The sequence below is a fragment of the Exophiala aquamarina genome (genome assembly GCF_000709125.1).
Source record: "Exophiala aquamarina CBS 119918 chromosome Unknown aczIA-supercont1.10, whole genome shotgun sequence".
Taxonomy (NCBI): Eukaryota; Fungi; Ascomycota; class Eurotiomycetes; order Chaetothyriales; family Herpotrichiellaceae; genus Exophiala; species Exophiala aquamarina.
This window is the reverse complement of record NW_013550578.1, coordinates 909,118-927,836: the sequence shown is the minus strand read 5'-3', so window position 1 is coordinate 927,836 and position 18,719 is coordinate 909,118. Positions and strand designations below refer to the sequence as shown.

Here is an 18,719-nt window from a genome sequence, read left to right as displayed (position 1 = left end):
AGATGAGGGAGAGGAAGGAAGGAAGAGACGCATGAAGACTCACTGAAGCCATGGATGAATAGTGAATTCCCAATGGAGCGCGCAAGTAGTGCTCGTGACAGATAAAGTCGCAGACAGAAAGGCTGCTGGATGAGGGTGCGGTCGATAAAAGTCAATTAGTATTAGAGAGGAGATGTGAGGCGACAGATAGCGCGCAAAAGGACCGCTTGTTGGAATGAGACACACGACAAAGACGGTGACGAGAGCGAGGATGGCGAAAAAGGGTGAGGTGATGTTTAGTAGTTTCAATAACACAAAAGGTGAACTGGTAAAGACTCGATTTCCCAGACTACACGGCCCCGAGCCTAGCAGAAGAAGTTCTGAGAGCTGGGAATCACTAATTGGTTGACTTGGCACCTTAGCCTGTTCTGGTCTTAGACGCAGGCTAGCTTCCACTAAAGACGAGTTGAAGGTCACGTGCGGCTATAGCAGCCACGAAAGGCATTTTGCGCCTGCAGTAGTATTCCTCGTACTCCTCCGTACTCCGCACTATTCTACTATTAGGACGGATGCTCAAGTCGGGCTCAATGCTTCAACAAGTTACAATATCTCCAAGTGTGACGACTCGTTTGCGCTGCACAAAAGGACGTCTGTTCATTCATAAATATATATAGAATTTTCACTTCTCAGCCATCTTGACCAGTTCTGCCGGGTAGGCGCCGAGTATTGGACAAAGGTTCGTGCTAGCGTCATGAATTGGTACATAAAATCAAGCCATTGCAACTTTCATCAAAATTCAACCCCACGTGTGACTGTTGAGCGCCTCAGAGCCTGAGCATGCTGCCTGAGGGTTCCAATGGCCCTCAATCCGTTTTTAATGGTATCATGTGACCTTCACGGACTCGACCTAAAAACTCCCATGGATTGTGCTAACCATGTGATTGCATGTCATTGACTCCGTCACACATGCGACCCATAGCCTTGCCAATTATCTGGCAGATCCTAGAATTTTGTCCACATCTTTCTTGTCAACCACCGCACCGCCCTCGGAGCATTTTGCTTTTGCCCGAAGCTCACTACAGAGATTGTCGATATCAATCTCACCGTTGCGGAATTTTTCCATGGATTGGAGACGATCCCTATACGTTTATTAGTCCTGATGAAATATTACTAGTTCCATCACTGTCACTCACCAAATTTTGTTGCAGGTCATGGGTTTATCGTTATTAGGCACCACTTCTTCACCATCCTTCGCCAAGTTCACCTGTCTCATGAGGTCATTCTTTGCGGGCGGCTCTGCTGTCACATCATTGTAGTTGTGTAACGGGCTACCCAGATCCGGTAAAGGATAAGCATCATTGAAGAAAGAGCCAAAGTCTTGGGCAAGAACATTGTCCTGGGTCTCCCGGTAGTCGCCAAATAGGACTGGGTCGAAGCCGTTGTTGTTCTGCTGTGCAAGCCAGTTGATGCCATTTGTGTCGAAGCCGGTATCACCAGCGAAGCCTAACGATTTGCCATTAGACAGGTTCAATATTGGAGGGACTGGGTCATCAACGCAGCCGCAGGCCTGTGATATTTGTTTGCAAAGGTAGTCCTTACCTCCAAATGGAAGCTGATTCTCCTCTGTGATAGGGTTGAGGTTGAACTCTGTCAGTTTGTTGGCTGGAGAGTTGAGGCTTGGTTCTGGGGAAGTGCCAATGGACGAGATCGCATTCTGCGATTCAACTGAGGACCCAGGCGAGTCGGAATTTGATATACTTGAGTTGGAGTAGACTCCCGGTCCATTAGCCATGGCACCGCCATCTAGACTGCGACGGCCAGACTGCGAGTTCGCGTTGAAGGCAGTCTGTGGGAAATAGCCTCCGAGAGAGGTATGTCGGCTGGCTTCCAAGATGGATGGACTGAACAGCCCTGTCAGGCTATCCACACTACCTTGGTCCTTTTGCTGGTTCTGAGGCTGAGGTGACGCAGAGAATGCGCTGCTGATAGGTGATTGGCTCAAGGAGCCAAATCTGGCTGGCTGATTCTGTTGAGGGGTTGCCGAATTAGAGCGACGAGCTCCATTAGTCTGACTCATGGCAAGCGAATTTGACGTTCCATTGCTTGCTGATCTCTTATTAGCAGCAGTCTGCTGTTTTGGGGCACTGGCATTATTAAAAAGATTGGTGGCGGGCATCGGAGGAAGGTCGCCAAACTTGGGAAACTCGAATTGAAAGTCGTTCTGGTTGTTGTTGTTGGTGACTGACTTCCGGCTTTGGTCTTGCACCATGGATTGCGATCTGTTCAAGCCATTGCTGCTGATCCAGGACAATCGCTTCCGGTATTCCTTCAATTCCACCTGCAAGCGTTCAACTTGGGCTCTCAAGAGACCATTTTCGTGGGTTGCAGATTCCGAGGCTTTTTCAAGATCTTCAACTTTTGTCTCCAAATCTTTCAAATGCTTTTCTTTCCTTTCGCGGAACGCTCTCTGTGCAGCACGGTTTTGTGCTTTGCGTTTCTAATTGCATTAGGCTCAGACGACAACATAATCAGTTTATTGGTACTTACAGAGGTGGGTTCAACTGTCAGTGGCTTCCTACCCGGTTTTTTGGCTGTCTTGTCTTCACCTTCACGTCTCTTGCCGCCACCTTCGTCATCGTCATCTTGTCCATCCATACTTTTGCGCTTATCATGCAAATCGCCGGGTAAATCGCCGATCATCCGACCGGATTCATCGTACCCAAAGGAATCGTCAAAGTCGCCGTCGGGGTCAAAATCGAGGTAGGGACTCTCATCCGAGAAGTCTAGATGACCGGATCCTGGAGCGCTAGACATGTTTGGAGTGAAAGAGGATGCTTGCGGGGTGGTCTTTTGTGTACTAGATCCCGACTTCAGTTCGGAAGATTGATTGGAGTTCAATGCGGCCATCAAAAGGTCTTGTTGATCAGAGGACAGGTAGAGGTCACTCGATGCGCGCAGCGACATTGAACCAGTGGATTACACTCTGACGATTGGTAGTGAAGATGATGTAAAGGGGTGGATATGGAGTTGTGGAGGCCGACAGGCAAAGGCGAATGCGCGGGAGTAGCGGAATAGGTGAGGAATGCAGAGATTGAGGATTCGCCTCCCTCTACCGCGAAGGCAGTATCAAGAGGCTTAGTAGGGAATGACTCAAAAAACAAACAATCTTGAGAGAAGAAAATTGATTGAAGGGAACCTGGTTGAATATGGCTGGTTGAAGAGGCGGGTGGGGGTAGAAATGGGAGAGCAGCCCGAAAGCCGGCGGAGGGAAACCAATTCACCAACAGCGGTACCTTACACCTGGTGGATGGAGAGGGCCGGGGTTTTTTGTTGATTGGAGCAAACTAACTCAATGACGGGGGGTGAGGGAAGAAAAGATAGAATGGCAAAGGTCTGAAGGCGTAAGGCGAGCAAATGGAGTGTGGGTAAGAGAAGAGGAACGAAAGAAATGATGAGATCAATTGACAATTCCCAATCGTACTAGAGTCCAAGAGAACTTCAGTCAGTCAGACGCTGGCATGGCAGGGCACGGGTAGAGGTTGCACCGCCTAAAGATTTGCAGCAGAGCCAAAAAGGTGCCCATAGAAAACGACGGACGAGGGACAAGGGAGAAGGGATGAGGAAAGCCACAAAAGAGAAGGGCGCTGGACGCTGGACCCCTCCCTCCCGAGGACCGCAGATTGGGATAAGACCCTGCCAAGCATGACCTAAGGGCCTCTTCTAGGGATCCCACCTCTCTCAGGCGTGTTGATGCCCCGCTGACTTGACTATAAGCGGTACCTAGAACCATCGGAGCTTCGCCTAAGAAGCCCAAATGTCTGTACTGAAATATACATAGACCAGGTACGGAGTGCTCTTCAGTCATTCACGGAACGCAGGTGCCTTCTATTCAAGGACATCTGGCCCGTTGCCTCTTCCTCCTGCCGTCTGACTGAATGAAAGCTTGTAATCGTCCCACTCAGCCTGGTGATCGTCCGTGCAAAAATAATAGACTGCTGGCCGTGCTGTATTCCAAGTGGAGGAAAACCACTCGCAGACCAGGGGTGCGAAGTGGCAAATGGCGAGGAGGGGGAGCAGTCACGGACTCGCAGCCATCGAGGTTGATTTCTAAGCGGGTGGGAGTCGCGACTGGTCCATGCCTGTCTACCAATGTCCATACCAACACCAATTCAGCAATCTTCTCGTTTCTGCTCAAGTCAAAACCAGGCACCCTGCCCGCCCGTCATCTCTGGCCATGTCCCATCCAGCCACTCAGCCGAAGGCTTTGGCCCGCTTGGCCCTGGTGAGCGTGATACGAGGCTGCTCCGGCATTTGGCGTGCAAAGACGTCATCCTGTGCTCGTAAATGACACCGCTTCAAGCGGTCTTTGCAGTAAGACCGACGCACGGTAGTCGAATTCTATCTTCACAACATCACCTGAGCTTTGGAGTCAGAATGAGAAATCAGAGCGATGCATTGAGCACTACTGGTATGAAACTTATGGCGCGATAGCATCTCACAGATGGCATGGGCTTCATTTCTTGTCTATGAGCGGCGATGGACTCCTCCCTCATCTTGCACTTTGCGCTCTTGGTAGTATTCCGGACACAGATCTTCTTGACCCTGTAGATCTGCGATACGCGAGGTTTAATTATTATTTCCTGCACTTCTCGGTCATTAACTACCTCGTCGGGTTTACTCCTGGTAGGATTGTGCGTATTCGTAAGTGTCAGCTCGACGTGTGGCATCAAGCTATGCCTAGTATCTCCGGTGGTGAAGTCGGAATACCTTCCGACCCCAGGGTTTATCCGCTTAACGCTGGGGAAGGCTTGGCGTTTTATTCCTTCCAACGTCGGTTGATGCGGATGCGTCTGCGTCTGCGGCGGCGGCTGCGTCTGTCGCTCCTCAGGACTTTGTCCCACATCTATCACCAAGAACATTGTTCGTACGAGGTAACGTCGACGTCCGGTCCAGCTTCGAGCAGATTACAAAAACCACAAACATACTCCTCTCAAGCGATTCTCCTCTGCCCGTCATACATTCCTACTTGCACCTGATTCCTCCACCCACTTCCCTCTCCCGATCATGAGTTCATCCGAAGTGCAAGCCCTCGAAAATGAGGTTAAAGAATACAAATTACAACTTGAGACTGTTCAGCTTAGTCTGCAGAATGACCCCGAGAATGCTGAGTTAGAGAGTCTCAAAGCAGAACTTGAAGAAGTTATTTCCCTCACCGAATCTGCCATTGCAGAACTAAAGCCTGCTTCAGTCTCGGCGCCTTCCGCAAACCCATCCCCGCCAGCCGTGAGGGAGAAATGGTCAAAGGAGAATCATCCTGCTTATCAAGCCGGCTACCGCAAGGCCGAGGTCGAACCTGAAGAGATCAACGCAACCACCACCTTTGCCGTTAACGACACTGTCTCTGCCAGATGGAAATCCGGTGACGGAGGTTACTACACCGCAAGAATCACCTCCATCACCGGCTCTGCCAGCGATCCTGTCTACATTGTGACATTCAAAAGCTATGGAAATAGTGAAACCTTGAGAGCAAAGGACATCAAGCCGCTATCAACCGAGGCCAAGAAACGCAAGGCTGATAACATATCAGGCTCTTCCACCCCCACTGCAACACCTTCCAATCCGAGTGTTATCTCTGCCGCCGCAAGTGTTGATCCCACTCTGGCCCAGCAGGCGCGACGTGAGCCCAGCAAGGTCAGTGATGGACCAATCCGACCAGCTAAGATCCCTCGCAAAGTCAAGGCCAACAAAGAGCTTGAAGCGGGGAAGACCAAATGGCAGGACTTTGCCGCTAAATCCAAGGTTGGCAAAATGCACAAGAAGGACAGTATGTTCAGGACAGGGGAAGGCGTCAATGCTCGAGGTAAGCACCCAGATGGCTACATGTCTCTTCAGATACTAACTGGCCAAAGTGGGTTTCACAGGGAGCGGACACGAAATGCGCAAAGACCCCTCTCGGTCTCGGCATGTCTACAACCAAGGAGCAACAGATGATTAGGGATTCGTACAGAGAGCGTTTGATTTCATTCTTTGCTGCATCTTTATTTTCACAATTTTTGGTTGTCAGGTGCTGACCGGCTCGCAAATTACAGATCCATTCAGACAAGAGAGATGTTACGAATGCGCAAATTCTAAAATACATGATATTCCAAGACAAGTATCTTCCTGAACGATTGTAAGAGTTCCATCTGACAAGGCTCTTTGGCTTTCAGGTATCAGGGATTGAGGCTCCACTGGAGAATTGACTTATACCTCTTCACACCAATCCGTAGCACTATCCTCTCTGTCATGCTCAATCTCCCATCTCGTTGCCCGTCTTTCGTCGTTGTTGTTTATCGCCCGTTGATCGGCATCGCACAATAGCTGCGTGCTCAAGTCACCCGATCCCAATAAGTGCTCATCAAAGGATGGTGCTTAAATAGCCTATTCAGAAGCATCTGGGTACCCTTTCAAGTCCAGAGGATTAACTCCGCCGCTCTGAATCGGACGGTCATCGATGGCTGTGACCTGGCCGTCTTTAATATTGCGGCCCAAGCCGCGTCGCGATTGTTAATGTAGGAGGCTATTATGACCTGTTGGTGCATTGGCACCATGCTCCACGCCACCTCGTGAATCCACTGACCTGTAACGTTATCCCGGCGTAGTCTGCGCGACAAGGATAAATCATGATGGTAGAGCACAGATATCGTATGCTTGGAAACTTGTGTAGAAAGATGAGGAGTGCATTGCAAATGATACGACATCGAGCCGTAAACAGCGGGTTATAGGCCACCCTGTATCCTGAAACTGCTCACAACCAGCACCAGCATATTGATAACTCCCCACAGCAAAGGAGTCCAAGTGCTCATTCTGAAATATCCAGCATTGTAGACGGCCCCCAGTATCAAGCCCACAATACTGCCGGCGAACACAGCTTCCAGCCCACCAAGAACGACATAAACCAAGGGAACGAGCCACACCCAGCTCAACGTCTCACTGATGGGATTCTCGCCCAGCAGCTTCCGATTCTTAGGCGTGAGTCTCCTCCCAACGGGCGTCCTCAGATAGGTGCCGCGCATCTTGGCCGAGTGGAATTGCATGAGCACCGCCCAGGTGGCAACGGAGAGGTGCGCCGCCCCAACGCAGATCAGAGTCCAGAAGACCACGTAGCGGTAGATGTCCGATACGTAATACAGGTATTGTGCTTCGCCTGGGTCCGCGCGCACAGGGTAGTAGAGTGCAGGCCAGTCGGGCACCACGTACGAGAAGGGGACGCCGCTGTCAAAGCTTGTCATTTCGAGGGATTCGTCGAGGAAGGGTTGTTAGATGATGTCCATTCTGCAATGACCCGGTTCACACTGTACTACACAGGTCTGGGAGGTCGAGTGCGGTGTTCGAGAAGGACTGGCATGACACAAAGCCGCCTGATGATGGGAGTCAATTCGAAACGTGTACTCGGCAGAATTCCGGTTAATTCTCCCACCTCATCCGCGATCTCGTGGTGCTCGACCTCCAGACCTCCAGCACCTTCCATATTTCTACTGCTCGTCGAAACCAGCCACTGTCTAGAATGGTCGAATACGTGGCAACAAGCCCTGTCCAAAACTCATCCTATATCCTAGGATTTGTGTTAGGGCTTTTGTGGTTCGACGAATTGGCTGGCGGAATAGTGATCCGCAAGCCGACTCATGTTTCATCATATGAGCGTCATCTGTTTATTTCAATTACACTGATCTCGTGGGCCAGAGGTAAGTCCTGAGGACGTCGGGGCCATAAGTAGATGTTTGGTTAAATCCTTTCCTTGTGTTCACATCAATCTTCCAATGTCATTCCGACTGTCGATTCGCCCATTGAAAGCGCCTCGACTCTCACAGCCTCGATCATTCATACTAGCCTCGACTACAGCGTTTGTAACGAATCAAACAATTCAGCTCGTGCTAGCACAACCCCGTGTGGCTAATCTGAGGAAGCAGTTTACTACCACTTCCAATATGGCTCTAAACCAGCACAATGAAACATTCAAGCTCGACAAGTTGTTCGATGTGCAAAACAAAGTTGCCCTGATCACTGGTGGCGGCAGTGGCATCGGCCTGATGGCCACGCAAGCCCTAGCAACCAACGGAGCAAAGGTGTACATAGTCGGGCGCACGGAAGAGAAGCTCGAGAAGGTGGCCGAGACGTACGGCAAAGACATCCCAGGCTCGATCATCCCCATCGTGGCCGATGTATCGAAGAAAGACGAAATCAAGAAACTCGTCGACACCATCTCCTCCAAGGAGAAGTGTCTGTGTATCCTGGTCAACAACGCAGGCATCGCGCTCAACACACAGCAAACGGAAGCGTCCAGCGCCGAGGAAATGTCTGAAAACCTCTTCTCAGACCCGAACGAGACATTCGAGATGTGGACAGACACCTACCGAACCAACGTCCCGCAACTCTTCTTCATGACCACCGCATTTCTCCCCCTCCTGCAGGCAGCGCACAAGCACAACTCCAACTTCTCCGGCACGGTGGTCAACATCTCATCGATCTCGGGTATCGTGAAGGCTTCACAGCACCATTTCGCATACAACGCGTCCAAAGCCGCGGCCATCCACCTGACGACGATGCTCGCGAGCGAAATCACCTCCAACGGCCTGCGCGTCCGCGTCAACAGCATCGCCCCGGGTGTGTTTCCCAGCGAAATGACCACCGGCGGCGAAAGCGACGAGAAACAGAAGTCGCACATCCCCAGAGAGAAATATCAGGACAAGGTCCCTGCTGGCCGTCCCGGTGAGGACAGAGATATGGCCAATGCGATTCTCTTTGCCGCGACCAACCAGTACCTCAACGGCCAGACCGTCGCGGTTGACGGCGGCTATATCTTGAGCGCTGGAGCTGGCGCATAGCTTGTGTGGAGAGTAGGCGGCGTGTACCCAAACATTTGTTATTCGACGGCCTCAGTAAACCTCTCTTTCCTTGCAGGATGAGAAATACATCATCAAACTACATCGGATTCAAACGTGTGAACCCTCGCTTTACACGTGTGTATGCGTGTACGCTTGTCGTCTGTACATACTAACAACGACGAACTTGAAGGGTGGAACCAGCAGGTGTGGGCTTATCGGGGGAAATTTGTCCGGAAGGAACGCTGGTGGAAATTACATTTAATATATATTATTTAATGTTGTGATCTTTAAAAAAAAAAAACACATCCAGCCGCTGTAATATCATGTGGAGATGGATTTTCCGACGCATGAATCTAGAGCCGTGCGGAAACTCCCAACGAGGTTTAACGCACGGGAACAACAGAGAATTGGATGCTTTATTCTTGAGAATGGGAGTCTAGTCTAATTACCATATTAGTGCACCTTTTCTTTCCTCCCATGCTCCGCCCGTACAGCCCAAAACCGTGAGATGCTAGAACGTGAACGGCTTAATAGCCTCAGATGGTGTTATACAAACGATGAAAAGAGGAGAAAAACACCCGGCTCACGCTTCTCGAAAGCTAGACCTCCTCGACTGGCTTGGCCTCTGCGTCGGCCGGTCGAGTATCGCTCGCTGGTGTCTTAGCTGCCGCGGCCGCCTCAGCCTTCTGATCAGCTGCGACCTTCTTAATATTGATCCAGGGCATGAGCAGGGTGCCGACAACGGTAGCGGCACTGACAGCGACGCCGACGTAGAATCCATTTCGGAGGGCGAAATTGTAGACGTCGAGGACGGCATCGAGGCTGGCTGCGGGCACGACGCCTCTGAGATCGGTGGCGCCGACGTGCGTGACGAGATCCGCGTCGATGCCGGGGATGGAACCGAGACCGGTGGCCAGCTTGTTCAGGAAGATGTTGTTCGCGATGCTGACACAAACGGAGCCGCCGAGGCCCTGCGCGAAGAAGATGATGGCTGCGCCGGTGGGCACGTCATTCTTTTTCAGCACGGTTTGCGCCGCGACGCTGGGCTGCTGCATCCCCAGGCCTAGACCCAGGCCCCAGAGCGCCTGATACCCGATCCACTTGGAATGGCCGGTGGAAGTCGCGAACGTGGAGATCAGGCCTGCGCCGAGCGGGGTGAGGATCGACGAGATGTACATCCAGTGGGTGAAGTAGCCGAGTTGTTTCGTCCCGACGCCCGCAATGATCGCTGCGAATGTCAGGCCCAGCACGGCGGGAAGGTTCATGATACCCGAGTGCACGGCGGTGGCGCCCTTGATGGCTTGGAACCAGATCGGGAGGAGATATACAAGCGTGATCATCCCGGCGCCGCTGAAGAATGAGTAGATGATGCCCGCGGCCACGGCGCGGGTTTTGACGATGCGGGGTGGCACGGTTGCGAGTTCTTGTCGCCAGATCTGGACGGCGATGAATGCTATGAAGAGGACACCTGCGAGGACGAGTAGTGCAATGATGCGGGCGCTGGGCCACGAGTAGTTGATGCCGCCCCATTGTAAAGCCAGGAGGAGGCAGATGATCGAGGGCATGAATAGCACGGTGCCAATGGGGTCCAATTGGTGGACTTGCTCCATCAGCGAGGTCTTTTCGATCTTCTTCTGTGGGACTCGGAGGATGAAGAAGAGGATCACCATTGCCGCTCCGCCGATGGGTAGGTTGATATAGAAACACCAGCGCCATGAAACATTGGTTGTGAATGCCCCGCCGAGGAGAGGCCCCGCGACAGACGCTATGGCAAACACAGCTCCGAAGGCTCCAGTCCAGGCCGGACGTTTTTCTAGCGGAACTATGTCGACAATGACGATGATGGCGCCCGAGAGCACACCTGCGCTACCGATGCCCGCAATGGCGCGGCCGACGATGAATGCTGGAGAGTTTGGAGCTGCTCCGCAGACCAGGGAGCCAAGTTCGAAGATACCGATCGAGATGATGTAGACCCACTTGGTGCTGTAGAAAGTGTAGATGCGGCCGATGAGGAGTTGGAAGGCAGACATCGTCAAGAGATAGGCTGATGCGTACCACCCTACATCGCCCAGGGAGTTGAAGTGGTCTGTGATGGCGGGAATGGCTGTTGCGATTATAGTTCGATCCTGCTGGTGGTTAGTGGAGTGGTATCAGCTTGGATGTGGATGGCGCTTACCAGGGCGACAAGAAGGGAAACACACATCATGCCAAAAACTATGGCAAGGACCGTCTTGAATGGAGGATACTCGTCTGTTGCTGAAGCACTTGCGGTGCTTGGAGCTTCGCTGTTGTCCTTGATGGATTGCATACTCTTCCTTTGAGCAGCGCCCGATTGCTCCAGGGTGTCGGCCATTCTTCGAGTTTGGGTATATGCGACGCGTTCACTGTAGTCAACTGTCTCGGAGGTCTCTTGTGTAGCAAAGTTGAGTAGTAAAGATAATACAACGAAGGGGAGCCGCCATCTATAAATGTTCTATAACGAACCGCCGATGAAACTTCTGCCTACCTATTTCTACACCCGGGCTCCATCACCGCACCGCAAATGCATGAGCAGACGTATATTCGGACGCGAAATACCGGGAATCCATTGGAGCCCTTCCCACGAGACGACGTCCAGACAGGGCCGACAGATTGTGTGGTGAAGTTGGAAGGAGAGGATAGGCCTCGGGCCCCAGGGCGCACATTACGGGCCCGGAAAAATGCCAAGGTGCGAGAATCCAGGCGACGTGATTGGTTGGGTCGCACGAGGGTAAGTACCGAGCGGCTTAGTCGTATTGTAAGGCATTGTCGCAAGGCTGGACAAGGCTCAGGCGAAAGTGTCTTCTCACTTCTTTGGGTCTTGCTCTTGAATCGAGCTGTGATCGGCGACAACGATCTCTAGTCGACTTGGTTCATTGCCATGACTGGCCGCGAAGAGAACGCTCATGAGCCGTGAACTCATGTAGTCGATCGCGCTGAGACATGAATCAATCCTAGTTTCGCTGGTATTGTATATTGTCCTCTGCACATTGCTCGCCGACATAGGTCCGATGGAACATGCAGCATTCGTGGCGAGGAGGGTCTGCATCAGGCATTACATCCGGCCTGAGATTGGGGATTGACTTGTTGGAGTCCATAGGCCCTGTTCGCGTTACTTGTGAATCCAAGGGGCGTGGCCACCGATTTCATTCCTGTCACGTGGGCCCCATAAATCACACTGTTCTCTTCACGCCAGCGTATCTTTGGTAACTGCTTAAAAGGAAACACGGCCGCAAGAAACCAAGTTGAACGGGCCTCTGTTTGCCAACTACTCTGTGTCCAGCATCTCTCCTTTTCAGATCCAAAGTTAGGGTATTAGGTTTGTCATGAGCAGGAATACGAACTTTAGTGTAAGCAGTCCAGTATATAGATCGTTAGAAGTTAGCAGCGATTCGTTGGGGGTGTGGGATAAGGCGTTGGCAGGAAGTTACAAGTGCCAAGGGACGACCGTGGAAGAGCCGCAGTTGACTCTGTAGGGACGGCGCGGTGGGCAATAATGCCACCATTGGGTACTACCCCGGGTGCTGTAGGCCATCGTTACTTAATCATAGTAAGAGAGATGGAGAGCAATGTACGAGTACTGTAAGGCATAGCAAGGACCACAGCAGGAGAAGTAGCGTCGAATCGGGGGATACCTTGGTACTTTGGTACCTGGTATTTACGGTCGCAAACCCCTAGTGATTGGATGGGATAATCGATGAAGTCATCAATGGCACCCAAATGGCAAAGTTGCTGCTCACGTAACATCTGCATAGTCGTTCACGGCAATTTGCCAATGGGAATTCGGGTCCCTGGCGGCGTGCGTGCGGCGTGCAAGTTACAGTACAAGGCGCTAGAGATTGCGATTAGCGAGATTTATGGATGTCACCATAGCGCCATAGCGCATAGCGTCACCCCGCAGCTGGCGTGGCGCATTCGTGTCGGGCAAAGACGAGCTGCATGTGCATCAGCATGACCATGAACACACTCGGTACCGAAGATCTGGGACAAGGCTGGAGCAGATGGTCTATCTGATGTTGCAGCTTCGATGAAATGATGAAAAGACTGAAGTATTCAAAGAGCACGCTAGGGGAGTGCCGGGGAAGAAAATACCACGATGGTCTATCTGCGAGTAGATTCATGTAACCGGGAAGTGGATGGTTTTCCTTGTTTTTTCCTGGGTCCCTGGCCGACCAGTCGATCTTAACTGATCTGAACTTTGATTGACGCTGTGAGATACCCAAAGCTCCCTAGATGGTATTCAGATGGTATCCCATGGTTGACGGTCGAAAAGGCCCATGTCTGTTCCTACGAGTCACCCTGTAAGTAGCAGAGGGAGCAAAAGAGTCAAGGGCGTCTTGCCATCGGCGAATCGAGGCATGCCTGGGTGGTACTTGGGCTTGCTCAGACGCCCCGAGGAAGCCTAGAGACCCAACGATCGGGTTAAAGTTAATCTGCCCAGGTACCCCCAGGTAGGTACGGGCACCGAGGAGCTCCTGTAATCGACCAAGTAGGTGGCTCACCGAGCCCCCAGGAAGCTCCCAAGGGCTTCGGATGTGCCCCACCAAGCCCGTAGCCTTGCCCCCGTGCACCCTCTCCATCTGGCATCGACTCTCGAGTGACCAGTGACCACTACCAACCAGTCCTGACCATCTTGCTCCTTCCTCCTTCCCACCCCACGCTGTTGCCCTCCAGAGTTGGGTTACAGTTCCTAAAACATCACCGACACGACTTAGCCCGAGCTCAACTCAGTATCCTCTATCTTGTACACTTGAATCCAAGTCGAAGCCATCACCGACGGCCTCCCAAAACCGATCTTTTTACATTCTTATTTGACTGCACCAAGTCACAGTAACCCATTGGTTCTGACACCTTCGTCCCCTCCCGCTCTTGGACGCCGTTGTGCTTCAGTCTACTCGTACGAACATATCTTCCCTACCGTCCTATCACGATATACTCACCAGGTTACCCTTCCCTGGCCTTGACATAAAACACGGTCCCTCCCTAGTGAATACAGTTCCATCACCTAGCCTTGTCCCTGAGCCGGCGATGCAGGAAAAATAAAATACAAAAATACATAGTGGCAAAATCCACATGGATATCATCGGTGATCTCGCTCAAGCCCACCTTTGTTGAACCGACGTTGCAAATGAGATACTTCACCCCATATCAGCGCACATCGCACATCGCCTTGCACCTGCTTCCAGGTAGACCGTCGCTTCTGTCGCCATGTCCAGACCGCCCTCGCATGCCGCCTCGGCCTCTGCAGCAGATGGGACGACGGTTTCGCCTTCCAGTCCATCTCAGCAGCCCGCCAGCGATGCGGTACCGCCAGCCACTCGTCATTCGACTCGACCGACATGGATCCCTCTCGGCCCAACTCAGTCATTTGTGAGCATCTTCACGGGCCGACCTGACCATCCTCCGGCGCGCAGCCCGTCCACCAAATCTACACGATCCGACGAGGGCATGACTCTGAGCCCTACTTCCATCAATCGCGTCTTCCCTATTCGCTCTGCAGTATCCATTGATCCAGCTGCCACTCCATTGGTTCAGAACGAGCCTTCCTCTGGCTTCCCCAGCTTCAACGTCGCATCTCAGAGGCGCTCTAGTAGGGCCAGCGCACCTGCTGTCTCCCCGGCGTTTGTCATCCAGCCTCACGGTCAGGGGGTTTCCGATGCTGACGCAGAGTCTGGAACATCTCAAGGGTTCCGCTCGCGATCAGACCCCCCGTGGACTGATCCAAATTCCCAGCACACAGCAGGCCGTCTGAACACCCTAGTCGCATCCACGAAAGATGACACCTCGCAAAGATCTGACAATGCCTCAACCGCTTCGGGCGCGGCTTCGATTCGGTCTGGACCTGATGCTGCACTGATTACAGCCCGCTTCACCCACGTAGTGACTGACGGAGGCCACGCTATCATCACTGGGAGAGATGGAGAGACACTTCAACGCTGCGAAGATGAACCTATACATATCCCCGGAGCCATTCAGAGCTTTGGCCTGCTTGTGGTCCTTAAGGAGGCTGCCGATAAGCTGGTCGTTCGGGTTGTTAGTGAGAATTCACGTCGCATCGTTGGCTATACCCCCCAACAACTCTTTGCACTCAGCAGTTTCTTGGACATTTTCACCGAAGAGCAGGCCGACAATCTCATGGATCACCTCGATTTCATTCGGGATGAAGATGCTGCCGATTTGCAATCAAATGGTCCTGAGGTCTTCATGATTTCTATTCGCCCGCCGGGCCACCGGACCCGTAAACTTTGGTGCGCCATGCATCTCTCAGAAACCGATCGCAGCCAGGTGATCTGTGAGTTCGAGATCGAAGACGATCGTACGAATCCTTTGGTCCCGCCCGGGGACAGCCAGACTCCAGATATTCCCGAGGATACTCTGGGTAGTGCACCCACTCCGGAAGAATTCAATGATAGCACCATCAATGCCAGCAAACCTTTACGCGTGTTACGGACTGCCCGTAGGAAGAGAACCGAAGCTGCAGCGATGGATGTTTTCAACATTTTGTCCCAGGTTCAAGAGCAGCTTGCTAATGCACCGACGCTTCCGATTTTCCTAAAAGTCCTCATCGGCATTATGAAGGAGCTGACCGGTTTCCATCGCGTCATGATATATCAATTCGACCAAGCCTGGAACGGCCGAGTTGTTGCCGAGCTCGTGGATCCACGAGCAACCAAAGATTTATACAAAGGCCTTAATTTTCCGGCCTCGGATATTCCTAAGCAAGCAAGGGATCTGTACAGGATCAATAGAGTGCGCCTTCTTTACGATCGCGATCAGGAGACTGCCCGCTTGGTCTGTCGTACTATTGATGACCTCGAAAATCCCGTGGATCTGACTCACGCGCATTTGCGCGCCATGTCCCCCATTCATCTGAAATATCTCGCTAATATGGCGGTCCGCTCTTCCATGTCCATATCAATCAACGCCTTTAATGAACTATGGGGCTTGATTGCCTGCCATGCTTATGGGCCGAAAGGAATGCGAGTCTCATTCCCCATTCGCAAGATGTGTCGTTTAGTAGGCGAGACTGCTTCCCGCAATATCGAGCGGCTCTCCTATTCATCTCGCCTGCAGGCGCGCAAACTTATCAATACCACATCATCAAATACCAATCCTTCAGGCTATATTGTCGCCTCTTCGGAAGACTTGCTGAAGCTATTTAACGCTGATATAGGCGCGCTGTCTATCCGGGACGAGACAAAAATACTGGGACACTCAAGAGGCAACCTGCAAGAAGTTCTTGCTATGGTTGAATACTTCCGCATGCGAGGCTTATCCTCTGTCTTCTCCTCCCAGGACATCACGCTTGATCTTCCCGACCTTCGATACGACCCCGGGATGAAATCGCTCGCTGGTGTACTGTTTGTACCTCTATCTAGTGGAGGCAAGGACTTCATTCTCTTCTTCCGGGCCGGTGTTTTGCAGGAAGTCAAATGGGCTGGGAACCCCTATGAAAAATTCGTAAAAGAAGGGACCGAAGGATATCTAGAGCCACGAAAAAGCTTCAAATCTTGGAGTGAAATGATCGTCGGTCGATGCCGTGATTGGACTGACGATGAGATGGAAACTGCAGCTGTCTTGTGTCTGGTTTACGGCAAATTCATCGACGTTTGGCGTCAGAAAGAGGCCGCCCTGCAGACCAGTCAACTCACACGCCTTTTACTCGCCAATTCTGCCCACGAGGTGCGAACCCCTTTGAATGCTATCATAAATTATTTGGAAATCGCAATGGAGGGACCCCTGGACCAAGAGACACGCGAGAATCTTACCAAATCCCATTCAGCTTCTAAATCACTAGTCTATGTGATAAACGACCTGCTCGACCTAACGAAGGCCGAGGGCGGGCAGAGTTTGGTCAAAGATGAGCCATTCGACCTCATTCAGGCTTTGAGGGAAGCCACCGATCCGTTCAGTGGCGATTCAAAGCGAAAAAGTCTGCAGTATGACGTATCTATCTCCGACAACCTGCCAAATAGAGTGATTGGTGATCACCGTCGAGTTAGGCAAGTAGTGTCTAACCTTATTGCCAACGCATTCCAACATACATCAGAGGGAAGAGTTTCGGTGAAGGCAACCGTCTCGCCCACGCCGCAGGAGCCCGGCCAAGCAGAGATTGAAATCATTGTCGAGGACACCGGAAATGGCATGTCCTCCAGTAAAGTGGATGCCCTGTTCAGAGAGCTCGAGGAAGTGACGTACGAAGAAGACCTCTCAGATCAACAAATGATTCGCCGTGAGCCCTTCTCAGAAGCAGGAGGCGTAGAGCAGAACCTGGGCTTGGGTTTAGCCATTGTTGCACGCACAATCCGTCATATGGATGGTCAGCTCAGGCTCAGGACCGAAGAAGGCAAGGGATCATGTTTCACAATCGTCTTGATTTTTGACACAAACGTTCCGACAACCCCTCTACCGGAAGATCCACGCCCTTCGTCGCGACCGCGTTCGTCGAGGCCACGTTCGAGATCCAGAACCCCTAAGCAAGTTGAAAACGAGATCACTTTGGTCTACAGGGCTCCGCAAGGCTCCGAAATTCCTCCTCCCCCTATGGCCAGGACACGCAGTGGAGAAAGCGTGAACAGCTTGCAGAGTCTTAAGAGTGGCAAAAGCGCTGCAAGTCTTCGTAGCGACATCAGTCAAAAAAGCGATACAGAAAGACTCATTGAAGCAATTCAGGAACCTCTACGACTTTTCAGTGAGCCGTCTCCCAAAACTGAGTCTCATGCGTCTCCCAAACGTACATCCTTGGAGTATGCTGCAACTCCATCAACACCCTCACGGAAATCATCCTCAGCCAAGGCGATGAGTCTTCCATCACCTCGCGAGCTCAGATCGTCTATGCATAATTTTCCCGGCACAAAAAAAGTCACTGACTCAGGCATGCCACTGAGGCCAGTTCGTCTTGCTGATGAGGATGGAGATTCGGAACGCACATTGGACTCCAAAGCAGGATCTAAGGTGCCGTTCTCCGAGGAGCCAGATACAATAGGTGCACGCTCCGACACCACTGACGGAGAGTCTGTCTTCTCCCCGGAGCGCTTTTCTGTTTTAGTTGCAGAAGACGATCCCATCAACAGTCGAATTATGAAAAAGCGCCTGGAGAAACTTGGTCACTCCGCCTACATGACGGTGAACGGGGAAGAGTGCTCTTCTGCACATGGCGAGCAACCCACCAATTTTGACGCTATTCTGATGGATCTGCAAATGCCTATTGTGGATGGTTTCACATCTACGAAAATGATACGATCCTTTGAAAAAACACATTCAAAGTCCTGCCTTTCGGAGCGCGCGCAGCTCAATGGGCGCATCCCCATTTTTGCCGTTTCTGCTTCACTTGATGAAGCAGAACGCGAGAAATATATCCAAAGTGGTTTTGATGGCTGGATCTTGAAACCAGTTGATTTCAAGAGGATCGGTCTCATGCTTGACAGTATTGTCGATGAAGACTCGCGAAATTCCTGTCTTTACGAGCCAGGCCATTGGGAAAGTGGGGGTTGGTTCTCATCGAAATCAGAACAAAGCGACCTCTATGATGTAGACACTACTCCTAGCCAGGAAAAACCAGGCCTCGAGCTCGACAAACATCATCAGGAATAGACTGTAGCCGGCGCCTCGCTGCTACCAACGAGATGCATGGCTTCCGGTGGGCATATGTACTAAGAACCTTTGGATGAGTTTTCATGACCGACGATTATGCAGCGAGTGTATTCTCTTTCGAGCGCATTGCAACAAGAGGACAATTAGGCTGGGCAAGAGCCCCCAAAACCTGTGTTTGCGCGGCGCATGGTCCTTTGATCTGAGAGCAAGGTGTTGGACTGCTTGCAAAGAGGTTCTGGAATTGAAGCAACAAGGAGACAGAAC

General features: G+C 51.8%; 6 protein-coding genes across 6 annotated transcripts; 3 read left to right on the top strand and 3 right to left on the bottom strand.

The window, feature by feature from the left end:
• Positions 1-967: 967 nt before the first annotated feature.
• A1O9_09618 (fungal AP-1-like factor) lies at positions 968-2,943 on the bottom strand (the record flags this gene model as incomplete). The annotated part of the gene is made up of 3 exons (XM_013401587.1): positions 968-1,118; positions 1,173-2,476; positions 2,527-2,943. The coding sequence occupies 3 exons, from the start codon at positions 2,941-2,943 to the stop codon at positions 968-970; spliced, it is 1,872 nt and encodes a 623-aa protein (XP_013257041.1).
• A 2,100-nt stretch (positions 2,944-5,043) lies between these two features.
• On the top strand, positions 5,044-5,974 carry A1O9_09617 (uncharacterized protein; the record flags this gene model as incomplete). Its single annotated transcript, XM_013401586.1, has 2 exons — positions 5,044-5,839; positions 5,889-5,974. The coding sequence occupies 2 exons, from the start codon at positions 5,044-5,046 to the stop codon at positions 5,972-5,974; spliced, it is 882 nt and encodes a 293-aa protein (XP_013257040.1).
• Positions 5,975-6,737: 763 nt separating this feature from the next.
• On the bottom strand, positions 6,738-7,250 carry A1O9_09616 (uncharacterized protein; the record flags this gene model as incomplete). Its single annotated transcript, XM_013401585.1, has 1 exon — positions 6,738-7,250. One exon carries the CDS (start codon positions 7,248-7,250, stop codon positions 6,738-6,740), a length of 513 nt encoding a protein of 170 aa, XP_013257039.1.
• A 696-nt stretch (positions 7,251-7,946) lies between these two features.
• A1O9_09615 (gluconate 5-dehydrogenase) lies at positions 7,947-8,843 on the top strand (the record flags this gene model as incomplete). Its single annotated transcript, XM_013401584.1, has 1 exon — positions 7,947-8,843. The coding sequence occupies one exon, from the start codon at positions 7,947-7,949 to the stop codon at positions 8,841-8,843; it is 897 nt and encodes a 298-aa protein (XP_013257038.1).
• A 599-nt stretch (positions 8,844-9,442) lies between these two features.
• On the bottom strand, positions 9,443-11,196 carry A1O9_09614 (uncharacterized protein; the record flags this gene model as incomplete). Its single annotated transcript, XM_013401583.1, has 2 exons — positions 9,443-10,969; positions 11,020-11,196. 2 exons carry the CDS (start codon positions 11,194-11,196, stop codon positions 9,443-9,445), a joined length of 1,704 nt encoding a protein of 567 aa, XP_013257037.1.
• A 2,873-nt stretch (positions 11,197-14,069) lies between these two features.
• A1O9_09613 (uncharacterized protein) lies at positions 14,070-18,455 on the top strand (the record flags this gene model as incomplete). The annotated part of the gene is made up of 1 exon (XM_013401582.1): positions 14,070-18,455. One exon carries the CDS (start codon positions 14,070-14,072, stop codon positions 18,453-18,455), a length of 4,386 nt encoding a protein of 1,461 aa, XP_013257036.1.
• Between the last annotated feature and the right edge of the window lie 264 nt (positions 18,456-18,719).